At 44.1% G+C, this 14204-nt stretch overlaps 1 protein-coding gene across 5 annotated transcripts in view; it reads left to right on the top strand.

Moving 5' to 3' along the window:
* Positions 1–11279, top strand: part of SDK1 (sidekick cell adhesion molecule 1) — a 646825-nt gene extending 635546 nt beyond the window's left edge. For 4 of the 5 annotated variants that reach the window (XM_073361955.1, XM_073361954.1, XM_073361952.1 and 1 more), the window contains 2 exons: positions 2005–2132; positions 7636–11279. In XM_073361955.1, coding sequence (XP_073218056.1) covers positions 2005–2132; positions 7636–7837 — 330 coding nt within the window. In that variant the 3' untranslated portion in view covers positions 7838–11279. Of the gene's footprint in view, positions 1–2004; positions 4540–7635 lie in introns of those variants that run through there. The other variant, XM_073361953.1, reaches the window with a different exon arrangement.
* The last annotated feature ends 2925 nt before the right edge of the window (positions 11280–14204 follow it).

Genomic DNA, 14204 nt, shown 5'->3' with positions numbered 1-14204 from the left:
TTGGATGAGGCTGAGAGTTTGCTTCCCAGGATGATGACAGGGTGGAAAGGAGCATTTTGTCGTTAGCAGGCTGGCTGAGTTCCTTTTGGAAAAATTGTTTAATGCGACTGGGTTTGGTTTTGTTGTAATTATTAATTATGTGTCAGTATGCCTGGAGTGTTGTGTACACATCTATTTTATTATTCAAAATGAAATAAATAAGTAATAAAAGTACAATAGCTCTGGTAGTGCCAACCCTTTGTTAACAGCAGTAGGATATTTTTTGCAAAATTTCCATTGTAGAAAACACTACTATGTTATAAAAAGCTGCTCTGCAAAGATTTTCAAAGCACAGTGGTTAAATGGCCTAAGACCTGTCTACACACTGTTGCGGGGGAAATGGGCACTGAATTTACTAGTGTCAATGCATTGTTACTGACAAAGGAATAGGATGAAGGATGTGACATCCTTTTTTAACAATAGTTTACAGGGCATCTGATGCTTGTTCTTTGGGGAATGTTAAAGGGTGATTAAAGAGGGATTTGAAGGAGGAGAGGGCAGTCGTGTGGCATACAGGAGATGAGTGAACATGTGTTTGCTGTTCAGTGTCACAGATCATAATGACATGGAAACTTCCTAGAGATAAACCAACACTTTATAACCAATGCCAGTAACTATAAACTGCAAACTCTAGTTATCCATATATCTGTTGTATTTCTTAAGAAACTACTGCTTTGATATCTAAAGACTTTCAGAAACAACCAGACTATCAAAAAAGAGTAAAGCAATTTTTGCATGACAAGCCCGATGGTGTTAAGAAAAGACCTAAATTATGGAAATTTTTGAGCAAATATTTGTCCATTTTACATGATGTCAGTTCTTGGTGGGAATAGAAATACAAGACAAAGGTGCACCTGAAATGCATCCCTCATGCAAGGCTTTGCCTTTGTCTCTGTGTTCTGATGAGATCTACAAACCAGTTGAGATTCTGTCTGCTGGGTAACGGCAGCACCATTTCAAAAGCAGGGCAGACCTACAAAGCTTGTTTGATTGCACCAAAAGGAGCTTCCAGACCCCAGCTAGCTGGTGGAGGGATTGGGGGTGCTCCTTAGCTGGCTAGCCACCTTGTACAATTGTTTGTTGGAATAAGAATCTATCTGAGCACAGGCTAACACATGGACCATCCCAGGAAAAAGAAAAGGAGTACTTGTGGCACCTTAGAGACTAGTACTCCTTTTCTTTTTGCGAATACAGACTAACACGGCTGCTACTCTGAAACATCCCAGGAAAGCAACCCCACCACTTTGGAAATGCTCTCTTTCAGGTCTGGTGCTCAGTTATCTTTCAATACTGCTAGTTTTGTAAAAACAAACTCATAAGGTGCAATAAGGGCAATTGTTCTGTGCTTGAAATCAAATGTGATTTTGTTTAATTTTCTTTATAACGATGTAGCTAATTTCAAAAATCAGTGGGACTTGTGAGCAAAACCCAGTGACATGCGGGTGCCTCAGTGTTATCATCATAAACAAATAGCAAATTTGACTCGAGCCAGGGGATTTGCATGGATATTTTTTCCTATAAATTGAAATGTGATAGATACAGAGAAACTTTTTCTGCTCAACATTTAGTAAGATTTCACTTGTCTTGAAATTGAAACTGTGAGCATTTTGATGAAATGATTGAAGGCTTTTTATTTCACTGTGACATCTGTACATTCCCTTGCATCTTCTGCTGAAATGGAGCTTGTTACGCGTACAGCAGTACTCCCAGTGAATCAGGACAGATCTCTGTCTCTCCTCCAGCCAGGGTTCATTTCTCTCCAGCCCAGTTCCACTGTCACAGAGCTGTGCTAAATCAGAGCACCGTACTTTTCTACATGTGCTGCACTTAGACTGCAGACCTGCCTGTCCTGAAAATACAGGGTTGTGGTGTATGTGGTGGTGGTGGTGATTTCGTACAATCTGTATTAGTAAGGAACAAGCTAAGTCCTGGATGCTAATGGCTGTTTTCTCTCTAATGCTGCAGGCCACTGACTCAGATTACGAAGATGAGGTGCCAAAGCACTCTTTTGTGAACCATTATATGAGTGACCCCACATACTACAATTCTTGGAAGCGTCAGCAGAAGGGTGTGAAGCACCCAACGCCCTACAGGTACGAAGAGTGTGCGGCGAGTGAGACAGAACCCTATTTCCAGACTGTCATCACAACGCAGAGCACAGGTGGGGTGTATACCCCAACAGGACAGCCTGCTCCCAGCTCACGGACTCCAGTGACAGGGTTCTCCTCCTTTGTCTGACACTGGGAGTGACGTGACAGCACAGTGGAAACTCCTGTGGAGATGAGAATGACCTATCACAGTGACTGTGTGCGTGATCGGTGCAGTGAACTGTGGGTAAATTTCTCTATCAGGGTAGAACAGAGGTGAACATGAATGAGTCTATTTTTCTGAAGACAATCAACTCTTAAAACCCGGAGCTGAACTTGCTAAACTTTTGTTTAAAAAAAATATTCTGAAAAGGTACAATTTTAACCACTTGTGAATAGCAGGGGAAGTTTTTAACCACTTTTGTAGCACTGCTTCAGGAAGCAGTTCCCCTATTCTTCTTCTTTCCTCTTTCCAACCAAGGAGGTGAATTCCCTTGATGCAGTGTGTGACTTTGTGATGTAATTTGAGGAGAAAACACAGGAAACCTCCCAAACTCTCTCCCCACCCCCCATCAGGCTCAAGTAGGAATATTTAAAGAGGGGGGAATGTTTTTCATGAAAAACGACAACATTCTTTCCCCTGCTCCTTGTCAGCATTCTGCCTCCACCTTAGAAACACCAGCTGATTAGTTTACAGTGATATCACTTCTCTTGCCAGTAGGTTCGCTATGGGTGTTTCTGATAACGAATATCTTACCTGCTTTTCTATCCTTCTCAAACAGGGTTTTTGAATTCCTAAAATATTCCCATTCCTGGGCTCCTCTAAGAGGAGACAGCTTGAAAGCGCTGTAGATGGTACTGGGTGAAGCAGTAGGGTGCTGTTCTGATGTGGGGTCCCTTTGTTCTTGGTGTGGCTCTAACCCTCCTTTGGTAGACTGCATGTGCAAATTTCAATTGCAAATTTGAAAGGAAAAAATAGCAAGCAGAGGGAAATTTGAATGAACGTGACAGTTACAAACTGGGGGACCTGCTAATTGATAGATTGGTTTTCAGTAATCAAAGTTGTCCTTCCTTGTCGATAGAAGCCAACCGCCTTCCTCCCCGCCATGCCGCTCTTACTTGATTCTGCAGCTCTGCACACTGCTCTGTAAAAAGTACATATTGTTAATTGTGTCGGTTTGATTTTTATTTGATACAAAGACACATCACACAAAGGGGCTGAGTTCTGTTGTCCACAGGTGCCTTTTATTGATTGTTGCAGCTTTGTACATGAGAGAAGCAACAAAATGTCTCCAAATAAAGTTCAACGGGTTTTCAAATGTTAGGGTTGCAAATTACCTCGTGCACATTTACAGGCTCGGTCTGTGCACCAAACCTCCAACTTTTAGAAATGAGAGAGCTTTTTTTGTTTTGTTTTACATCTGTTTTGTACTGCCCCGTTTTTGACCCGCAGAGCTGCAGGCTTTTACCCAAGTCTGTTGTGTTTATCAGCAAGTGGTTGTTTTCAAGGGGAAACTGTCAGTGATTTAAAGAATCCCAGTCCAGTTTTTGGATTTAGCAACAGTCCTGTAACACCATTTCTACATGAGGTGTTTGAAACAATTACTGTGAACTAATCATGTCCTTGGCAATGCTGCCATCTGGCAGTTCCTTCCAGATGTGTTTGGGGAACAGCCAAGAAAAATTGGCACTGCTGCAACTTATTAAGGCTCCTTTAGGGCGGGTGTGGAACAGCCTTGGCATTACTATCGTTGCTGTTTGTCCACATCTCTCAGCAGAGGCGTGAAACAGCTTTGGCATTGTCTCGGCTGCTCCCTGCCAATGGCCTTTAGGGCAGGTTTGAAACAGTCATTGCATTATTACTGCTGTTACCTGCCAATGCCTCTTCAGGGCAGATGAGGAATTGGTTGGGCATTGGCACTTCTTCTGGACAGGTGTGGTGCAACCACAACCTCAGCACAGCTGTTACCTTCTAGTGCCTGCTTAGGGCAGGCGACCTTAGTACTGCTTTATCCTTCAGTACAGTACTGCAGCTCTAGGTGCATACTCTGTGTAGCCTTGACGTTGGATTTATGTTCCCTTCCAAACGCTCCAGAAAAGAAAGCGATTCCAAACCAAAAACTTGAGAGCGCGTGTTTAACAGCTTTTGAAGTGGAGATAACTATCCACAGTTCTTGGGCTGGAAAGTGTCTTGGAGAGACATGTGCTTGAGGGAAGAAGGGAGCATCCCTCTCTTCCACTATTGCTTGTGCATGGGCCTCCACGGGGGACAACTGGAACTTACTGTGAAGGTGAATGTAGAAATGGAGCACACGGAAAGAAATGACTGCCTTTCTGTGCACTTTGACTATTCTCTTAAGCCATATGGACATTGTTTTAATTAATTAACTGAAAAGAATTTGTTTGAAATCTATTATTTGAATTTTTGTTTTGTTTCTTGGGGAAAATTACATGAGTGAGGGTTTTGCTTTGATTTTTTTAATAGCCTCATTATTTCCGGTGATTTGATTTTTTTCACCTTTATTATTTCCTGTGTCTGAGTACGTATTTTTAGATTTGGTTTGGTTTGGTTTGGGGTTTTTTTGTATAGAATTGTTTCTATAATGTAGCTGCCCTGGCAGTGTGATTGCTGTTGGAATTTTAGTAACCCTGCACTGATCCAATAGCTTTGAGGGATGATGTTACCGGAAGCATGTTTCAGGGCCCTTTCTGGTAAGATACATGGATTGGAAGGGCTTAGATCCAAACCTGGAAAGGCTTAGGTCCAAAGTCAGGCTTAGTTTAAGCAGGTGCACACCACAGATGACAACACCAGGTCTGAATGTGGCACATGAGAGAGCACTTCCTGGAATAGTGCTACCACCACATTGCTTTGTATCCCAACTTCCATTCTCATTGAGCAAACAGCTCGTGAACAGTGCATGATAAAAGGAAATGGACCTTAATGGCCACCATTCCCCTGTGGCTTGAAGAGGGGAACGGTGAGAACTTGATAGGGTGAGGTGAAGGGAATACTCCTCCTTCCTTAAACCCTTCTGCTACTTAACTGTCAGGAATTTTGTTGAGTTTGTTGAGGGCCTGCTGAATTGGTTGTATGAGAACTCTGTCTCCCAAATAAAAATGTCAAGTGTGATTCTTTTAGGACCTGTTGACACTAACAGAGTAAGTTCTACTCAGTTCTACTCTAACAGTCATTTCCACATCCGTACATTTATTTAAGTTACCCTATCCATAAAGAATGGAAGTGCATGGCATTAGTTACTCTTAGCAAATGGGAATATAATGTGCATTACCCCTCCCACTACCATGTATCTTAGTTAAATACATTATGAGGCTGAACCTCCCATCATCTGCTGTTAGCATTCTGTAGTTGAAAAGGTATGATTAATAGTTGTGTTTTATTTACTGGGATTTAAGCAAAATTGCCATGTCTGGCAAGACGCACCCTTAGTTAGCAAGAAAGTCCTGTTTCAAAGCTGTGATCTTTGGGGATCAGATCCTTTAAAAGTTATGTTTCAAGTTTGAGGAAAACTCAAGACACAATTCCACATTTTAGCCAATAAGAACTGAGTATGCAAATAAACTAAAGCACACTATAGGCTGAGATAGCTGTATGTCAAAATCCTTCTATGCATCACACCCACCTTTCACCATATCACTGTTCAGAACAATCTTTTAATTCAAAGCTTACATTTAAAAAATCCATTTCGCTCTTTTTCTCCCTCCCTCCCTCATGGATCTATTAAAAAACAAAAACAGCATAATTAACGAGTCCATGCAGGAGCACAGAGGGTCATCTCTGATCTGATGGAAACATAGTTTTCTTGTGGTAGCCTTCAAATATATCAAAGCTCACACAGGAAAACAGTGCATAATATTACACACCCATCTCTGGGCTCAGATGACACTGCAAACCACTCAATGATGTCATCTTTGATGTGAGCATATAACCTGAATCTCAAGTTTCCCATGTAACGAATCTAACTCTGTTGGAAAAACTCACACAGATTAAAATCCCCTCTACAAATCTTTTGTATCATTTCTGCATAATTTTAAGTATGTATTTTTCTTAACCTCTGCTTCTGTTTCATAAACAACACTGTCCCCCACCAAGCCTCAATCATTCGCTCACTCTTTTGAAATGCTCTACAAGATCTCTGTTTAATGTATCAACCGAGAAACAAGGTGGGTGAGGTAATATCTTTTATTGTACCAATTTCTGTGGGTAATAGAGACAAGCTTTCAGGCCACACAGACCCTCTTCTTTAGGTCTGGGAGAGGTACCCCCAGCATCACTGCATGATTTTTAGTGTCTAGCAGAGTGTGTCCTGGTCTGTGGGGAGCTTGTTTCTGGTCTTCAAACTCCTCTGGCCTTTAAACAACACCCCAGCCTTTCCAAGCTCCTCATCAAAAGCAAGCTCCTCACAGACCAGGAAACACCAACTCAAAGCAGCAACAGACTCTGCCAGAACAATAGATGCAACATCTGCAGACATATATCTGCTGCTACAATATCAACAAACCCCCCCTGCATACACCTTTCAAGACCCATGGATCCTTTACATGTCTATCCCAACTTGTGGTGTACAGCACTTCATCCAGTGCATAAATGCCCTACTAACAGCTATGTGGATGAAAACGGATAATCACTGTGCTCTCACATGAACTCACACAGGAAAATGATAAAAGACAAAAACACCCTATCATCTGTGGATGAACACTTTTCACAAAGTGATCACTCTGTATCTGACCTCTCAGTCCACATCCTCAAAGGAAACCTGCACAACACTTTTAAAAGAAAGCCTGGGAACTTAAATTCATTACTCCGCTAAACGCTAAAAATCATGCACTGAACAGAGACACTGGATTTGTGGCTAATTACAACAACCTGTAACCCACTAATCCCCTCTTTTTATCCTATGACTGCAGAGGTCTTAATGGGCCACACTACCTTGAATGGTCCCTTACAATATGTGCTAACTACTTATGCTACACAATCTGTTCCACCCTTGCATTTTGCGGTGATGTTTGGAGTACCTTTCCCAGACCTGAAGAAGAGCTCTATGTGGCTTGAAAGCTTGTCTCTCTCACCAATAGAAATTGGTTCAATAAAAGATATTACCTTACCCACCACCTTGTCTGTCTAATATCGGGGACCAACACAGCTACAGCGTACAATAATGAATGTATCAACCCTAATTTCTGACAATTGCTGAAATCATGTGTTATGCTGCAGTACTAATGAAGAGACAGGAGAGGGCACTGTTTCACTTTAATCAATGACAGCCTCTTGCTTTTTTCTTCATCGTCAGCAGTTGCCCAGGGACGTGAATGGAAAGGGGTGAAAAGTTCCAACAACATTTACTAAAGGAATCTTGTTGCTTTTGGAAGTAATTGCTGCCACTGCAGAGAAGAAGGAATATTTGAAAAAGGGGACTGGATAGTTATCCAGTGGGAAATGTTTTGCCTTTATCTGAATGCTAAAATACAGGCCTGTGACATTTTCCAGATTGGCTGAGATGTCATTTGAATCCATACTCCCAGGTCAACATCAGATTGCTGCAGGATTTGGTAGGAGCAAGCATCTGTCTTTGGCTCCTCCATGTGAAGATGCACTGACTATCCTTATCATTGCTGCCCTCAAGAAATCCATGGCTTACACAAAAGGCTCCAAGATACTCCTCAGAAAGGAAGCAGAGGTAGCTTTTTGATCATACGTAGCACTGCTGTCTTCCTCATAATCAAAACACATTAGTCTGTGATTATGTTCACTCATTGCAGAAAATGAAATTATCAGGATATGAAAATAAATCGCTTTGACAGGCCTACTAGAAATCAGCTGAGTCTTGAAAACGAGGGCTGTACAAGAGACAGAGAGAGCGTGGACGTGATTTCAGACACTGCTTTCTGTCTGAGAGCTCCTCCATAAATAGCCAGCAGCAGGGTGTGTGCATTAATGGAGTACTTGTGGCACCTTAGAGACTAACAACTTTATTTGAGCATAAGCTTTCGTGAGCTACAGCTCACTTCATCAGATGCATTAATGGATGAGCTGTGGAGGAGAAAGGCCATTACAGAACTAGGTGCTGGTAGGCGCCTTGTGTTATGTACAGACTGGGAGTCAAACCTAAGTGTTTGCCAGTTTCCAGTTAAGTGAGACATAACTAAAGCTCATTTGGGGAGCAGAGTTGGTATTGTTTTTTGTGTACATAAAAGCCACTGATTAAATTGGTTGTATGATAATACTATCCACTGAAACGTTCTCACTGCAGAAAGTCATCCGCCAAGTTTGCAGCTGAGTTATTGCAGGGCATGAAAATGATAGAGATGCACGGTGAGTCTGAGATCTGCCATAACTTGCTCAGAAAGGTTCTTCATCTTTGTAGATAACCCTCCACCCCCAATAGCCAAACAAACTTGGTTTGCTTTCCAGCTACTGGAAGTGGAGTGCCTGCACTCATAAGCACACTCACCATGCATGGGACAGATGAAGGAGGAGTGGATTGGATCAGACAGAATCAGTCAATGACCTTCCATATTCCTGGATAAGGGCTGTACTTCCATTGTGATGTTTCAGGATCTGACCCAGGATTATTATCCTCTCAGAGCTGCCACAGGTGCATTTTTAGTAGTGTCTGGTTCCTCGAGGTTAGTCGTGACTTGTTAGGAGAATCGTGATTTTCAACCCAGTTAGATCTGATCATTGATCTTGGCGCTTACATCTTTGGATTTGGAGCCTGAAGCAGGATTGCAGCATTTTATAGCAAAGGTATTCTCCATGCATGTGTGTTTCTCTGTGCTGCACACTAAGCCCAGGCTCTGACTCAGGTTTGAGCCCCATCCCCTCTCTTTCATCCACACACAAATCAGTCTGACTCGGGTCATCAAGCAATCAGGACCCAGGTCCTTGGACCCTGCTGCTGGGGGTGGGTCAGAGCCCAAGTCCCACTGTAAGTCAGGTCCAAACCCTTTCATCTTACAGTGTGTATGCAGGTCAAGCCACAGTCCCAAGTCAGATGGTCTGAGTAGTGTAATATGGACATGTTAGCATGGCTGTGAGACCTGGGTCCAGCAATTGTAAAACCAGATTTACAGTGCAGTGTGGATGAGCTTGCAAATACTTGGTATGTCTACACAGCCATTAAATACCCCCATGGCTGGCCTGTGTCAGCTGACTCGGGATCCCGGGGCTCAGGCTTCCCTGACCCTGACAGGGTCCCTGGGCTCAAGCTCCAGCCTGAGCCCAAACGTCTACATCACAATTAAACAGCCCTCATTGCCCGACTCCTGTGAGCCCGAGTCAGCTGACACGAGCTAGCCATGGGTGTTTAATGGCAGTGTAGACATACCCACCAGGTTCACAAGCCCAAGTCCCACAGACCCAGGCTTAGTGTGCAGAGCAGATATACTTTAAGGCATCTAAGGCAAGTCTGGAGATGAGATCTTCCTAGTAAATGCGACAGGTGGAGTCTTGCAGGTAGGGGTATGGTATGTTTTCACTAGACCTAGCATACTGTATATGTTAACCCTGTGAATAGCAGGCACTGCTGTGATCTATGTCTATATATAAGTGGGGGAATAGTCCTGCTATCGTGGGGACCTTCCTTGGCTTCTGCACTACCCCGGTGAAGTGGGCTAGCAAAAGGATCTGAGTCCTCGCTCCCACTTCCTTTACCCAGTGGCCTCCCTGCCCTTGAGGACTCCCTTTCCACTCTCCTGTCTGGCAGAGTCCTTGTAACCCCAACAAGGCTGGGCCCAGGATTCCTGGGTGGCTCGACCCCCAACCCTGCTGTGGTCACCCAGGACAGGGGCTAGGGTGTCCCCACTTCGGGGTACTCTCTCTGCACTGGGCACTTTTTTGACCCACTGACCATTACATACAAGTTAAAGCAAATGCAAGTTATTTAATCAACAATTAATTTTAAAAAGAATAAGGAAAAATGGGAAAGGTTAAAGGAAACACATCACCCTGCTCTGTGGCAGGGAACATCACAAACAGTGTCTCTGGAATGTCAGGGCAGTTCACAGTCTGTTCCTTGTAAGTCCCAGGCCTCCTTCTCTGGCCTTGGCTTTCCTGCAGGGATGCTGTGGGTTGGACACTTGCTCCGGTGGTGGCCACACGCTCTCAGGCTCTAAGTGGTAGGACCCTTCTTCCCAGTGTCGCCCCCGCCCTGTCGGGGTTATGATCCGAGCCTGGCCTGCAGAGCCCCTTGGCTGAGGCGTCTCCCTGTGCTGGGCCTGCTGCCCAGGGTCCCCCTCGGTCTCCTGAGCTGTCACCGCACCCAGCTCTGGACTGCTCCAGCCCCAGCTCCATCACTCTGTCTCAGCACGGCTGCTGCTGCTGCTCTGCCTCCAGCTCCCTGGGCTGCTTCTCTGGCCCCTCTGGCTCTGGTTGCTGCAGCTCTGCTCCCAGGGCAAGTCTGCTCTCTCTGGCTGTGCCTCTGGCGTTGGGGCTCCAGCTCTGCTCCCAGGACAGGGTCTGCTCTCTCTGGGCTGCTTTTCTGGTCCCTGTGCATCTGGTACAGCTCTGCTCCCCAGCTCAGCTTGAGCCCCTGCTTTCTCCTTAGCTCAGCCCCACTCTGTCTGATCCAGGCAAATCCAGCTCACATGGAGGACGGGACCTCCCTGGCCTCCTGACTCCCTGATTAGCCTGCCCGCCCTGTCATTCAGGCTGACCTGGAGCATTGGCCTCTCCCCATTGTTCCTGGGGACTATCAGTCTCAGGGTCCTGGTTTCCCATAGACCCTTCCCCTTTTAGTACTGGGAGCTAGCCAACCAAAACACCCCCACTGAATGTTAGTAAGGGAGCAACAGTCCCCTTACGTATACAGCATGAGGTCTCAGGTAGCAGAAAGGTGCAAGAAAACTGTACATTGAGTTTGTAGCCACACAGCTGTGGCTCTTCAAATGGAGATTTAATCTTTTGATGTGTCTGCTGTCAGCTTAGGAAGTAGAACCAATGTTTCATAGCTTGTTTCAAGAATTAGTCTCTTTTTACTGTACTGTGGTATTGGGTCCTGCTTTTACTTTGGGTTTATTTTCTTCAGGATTTGACCTGTTTTTTGTCCCACTCCTGTTGTTAGCCTCACTCCCACCACTCCCCTCTTTTATATGAAAAAATTATTTCTTCTTTGCAAAATTGCTTCTGATTAAAAGAACCTTTTTTTTTTGAACATGAGTGTCCTGGGTACATTTGTTTTTGAAAACTATTTGCAGCAAGCTGGCAGTTAGTTTTGGTTTGCAGAGCGTTCTCAGTGTCTTGCCAGTACACTCTTGGTTTAGCTCTCAGAACAGTGAAAATCTAACATGGGTGAAATCACAAGCTGATAGTTCTAGACTGTAAAAGCTTATAATCAATCTCCTGCTGCTTTTCAGTTAAAATGATACTTCAAGTAGTTTAGACCCAAAATGTGATCAACCTTAAATTGTTGTTAAAAATGGTGCGATAAATTTCCTCCAGATTCTGAATATTAGGGGGAGGGAGAGCAGCCAGGAAATGGAAAGCCAAACGGCATCCATTTTGTGTGGTTCTCTCCCTTCACGAGACACATTTGGCTTCTCCCTGCAGACTTTCAAGCAGCAGTGAATTTGTTCCCAGAAGTGTGCTGATGTTGATGGGGCCAGATCCTGAGCTGGTGTAAATCAGCCCAGCTCCGTTGATTTCAGTGGTGTTCTGCTGATTTATACGAGTTGATGAGCTGACAGTAGAAAATCAGCGGAGCTACACCAATGTACACTACTCAGGATCTGGCCCCAATATCAGTGTTTGCCAAATGGAAGAAAAGAGCCAAACCTCTAAGGAAGGCCTTTTATTTTCCAGCTCCTGCAAGGGACATTATAAATAATCCAGCGTTATATAAACACAGCAGCCCGCTGGTAGCTCATCATAACCCAGAGATATCAATTTGCCTGTTTTGAAGATGAAAATCCTCTCTCTGCAGAACAGTGCGAGCAAGACACTATTCTACAAAATTGCCACAAAAGGCAGCCGTGCTTTTTTGAGGTCATTCAGCTCCAAAGCATATCATCCTCCCACTTCCAGCCTTAACTGTTTTCAGCACACGTTTCCCCTGCATATGGTTTTGTGTTTAATAGCAGAGCATGGATATAAACACTGCAGAATGTAGGAAAGCTGCCATGGCATTTGAAGCCTAAACAATCTCACAGAAAAATGGCTTGGCTGCCTGCCCCAATCTGAACAGTGCAGGCAACGAATGACTTGACGGAACCAAGAAATCTGTTTTGGTTGCTGACTCTCTACCTGGTAACTGTCTCCTTGTTTCCTCCTCTTCACCATGTAGTTCCACCTTGTAGTAACCACTTCCTCTGTGGTTATTTTACTTCGCTCCCTTCCCTTTTAATTTCTTATTTTTTTAAACTTTTTCATTGAACTTACCCTTCCGGTTGATTTTCTTTTGTATATTTTCCTCCTTTGCTTGATTCACTCGTTATTTTCATTTCTTGCCCATTTCTTCTTTCCCATCTTGGCCCTTCTATAAAACCAAAAGAAACATCTTTATAAATGCACATTTATGTTCCTTTGGATGCACATGGCTTAGAGAAAAGGAGTCCTCCTTCCTCCCAGCCTTGCCTTGCCATTACAAGCCAAGTCAGCATGAAGGAATGGCTCATACTGTGAAGCAATCACATGTGCTTAACAAAGTATTTTAGAGGGGAGACTTATCTCTTCTATATGATTTCTAGTCTGCTTCCCACCTCCCCCTCTAAAGGCCTCTGCCCAGTATAAATGTATGTTCCTCCCCACAACTGCCGCACTTCCTGTCTGGTGTTTTTCAGGAGTACAGCTTGCTCTGCTTCTCCACAACCAATGGTTGTAGCACCCCATAACTGTGCATGTGCACACAATGCTGCAAGCGTCGGGATGAACTGGAAAACCCAGCACAACAAAACTAGGAGCTGAAGCGGCAACTGTCCTATATCGAGAATCGGGCAGAATCCTGTAGTAGGGGTCTCCATTGGAAAGAGGTCATTGTATAAACACTTCAGACTCTCTTAGTGCGTGGGTTCCTAGATGAGACTGGGAAGAGGCATATTTGTTCAAGACATTGGACCTCTGCTTTGGAGAAAGGAACTAAGTGCATCTGCTTATTTCCATTCATGTAGAAGATCTGTGGGCCAGGTGTAAGGGAGAGCTCAAAAAGCAAGGAACATGTTGACTAGAGGCAGATGATTACTGACTGGGGGTAAATCAGGCCAAACCATGTCCGAGGGGTACAGGGAATGGGCAATGGGGAGGGAACCAATTTGGGGAATGTCTACTGAGGCAGAGGACATAGGAATGGGGGTGAAAAGATGGTAGGGAGTTTCCAGGCAGGGTGTTGTTTAGGACACAACTCAGAGACAAAGACTATCTGGGCTCAGGGGCAGTAGGTAACCTTGGTGGCACAAGACACCCCTTAAAAGGAAAAAATAATTGAAAATATGTTTAAAAGAGCCTCAGATATGGGGCAGGTGCTGGGCATGCAGAAAATTTTGCCCTAACTGAATAAGAGCTTCAGGACTATAACTAGCCACAATAAAAGCAACATTTTTGAAGTTAATGTGTCTTTTGTGTCTGAAATGATTGAGTATCTGGACAGCAGCAAAAAGGTTTAACATAATGGGCCAATTTCTCTGCTAGCCTAACTCCACTGAAGCCCATGGAGTTTCACTGGCAGAGAATCTGGCCCAATAAATGGAGAAGTTAAGAAAGCTCCAGGGTATGAGAGTGCAACGAGATAAAAGTTCAGGGAGGAGGAAGCAGCCAGCACAAAGCCAATAATATCAGGAAAAGGTATTGCCCCAAATTGCTTAATAACCTGGTGACTGATGAGGAAACAGCTTCCTACAGGTGTTACTCAACAGCATGTGATTTTGTGACAAAGCAGGAGATGCTGTCTGAGGGGATGGCAATGAAATACATTTGTCCTGCCCTTTATTCTTGTCCTCGTGAAAAAGAAACCATGCGTAGGCAAGACGTTAATTATTTGTGCACTATCCAAAAAGAGAACTCATGGTCAGGTATAAAGATAGCCATGAAAGGAAGTTTATGTAATACTATTGGGCACCTATGTAGCA

The sequence above is a fragment of the Lepidochelys kempii genome, chromosome 10 (assembly GCF_965140265.1).
Source record: "Lepidochelys kempii isolate rLepKem1 chromosome 10, rLepKem1.hap2, whole genome shotgun sequence".
NCBI classification, from domain to species: Eukaryota; Metazoa; Chordata; order Testudines; family Cheloniidae; genus Lepidochelys; species Lepidochelys kempii.
Note: the sequence above shows the minus strand (reverse complement) of the source record. Positions and strands in the feature narration are given on the sequence as shown.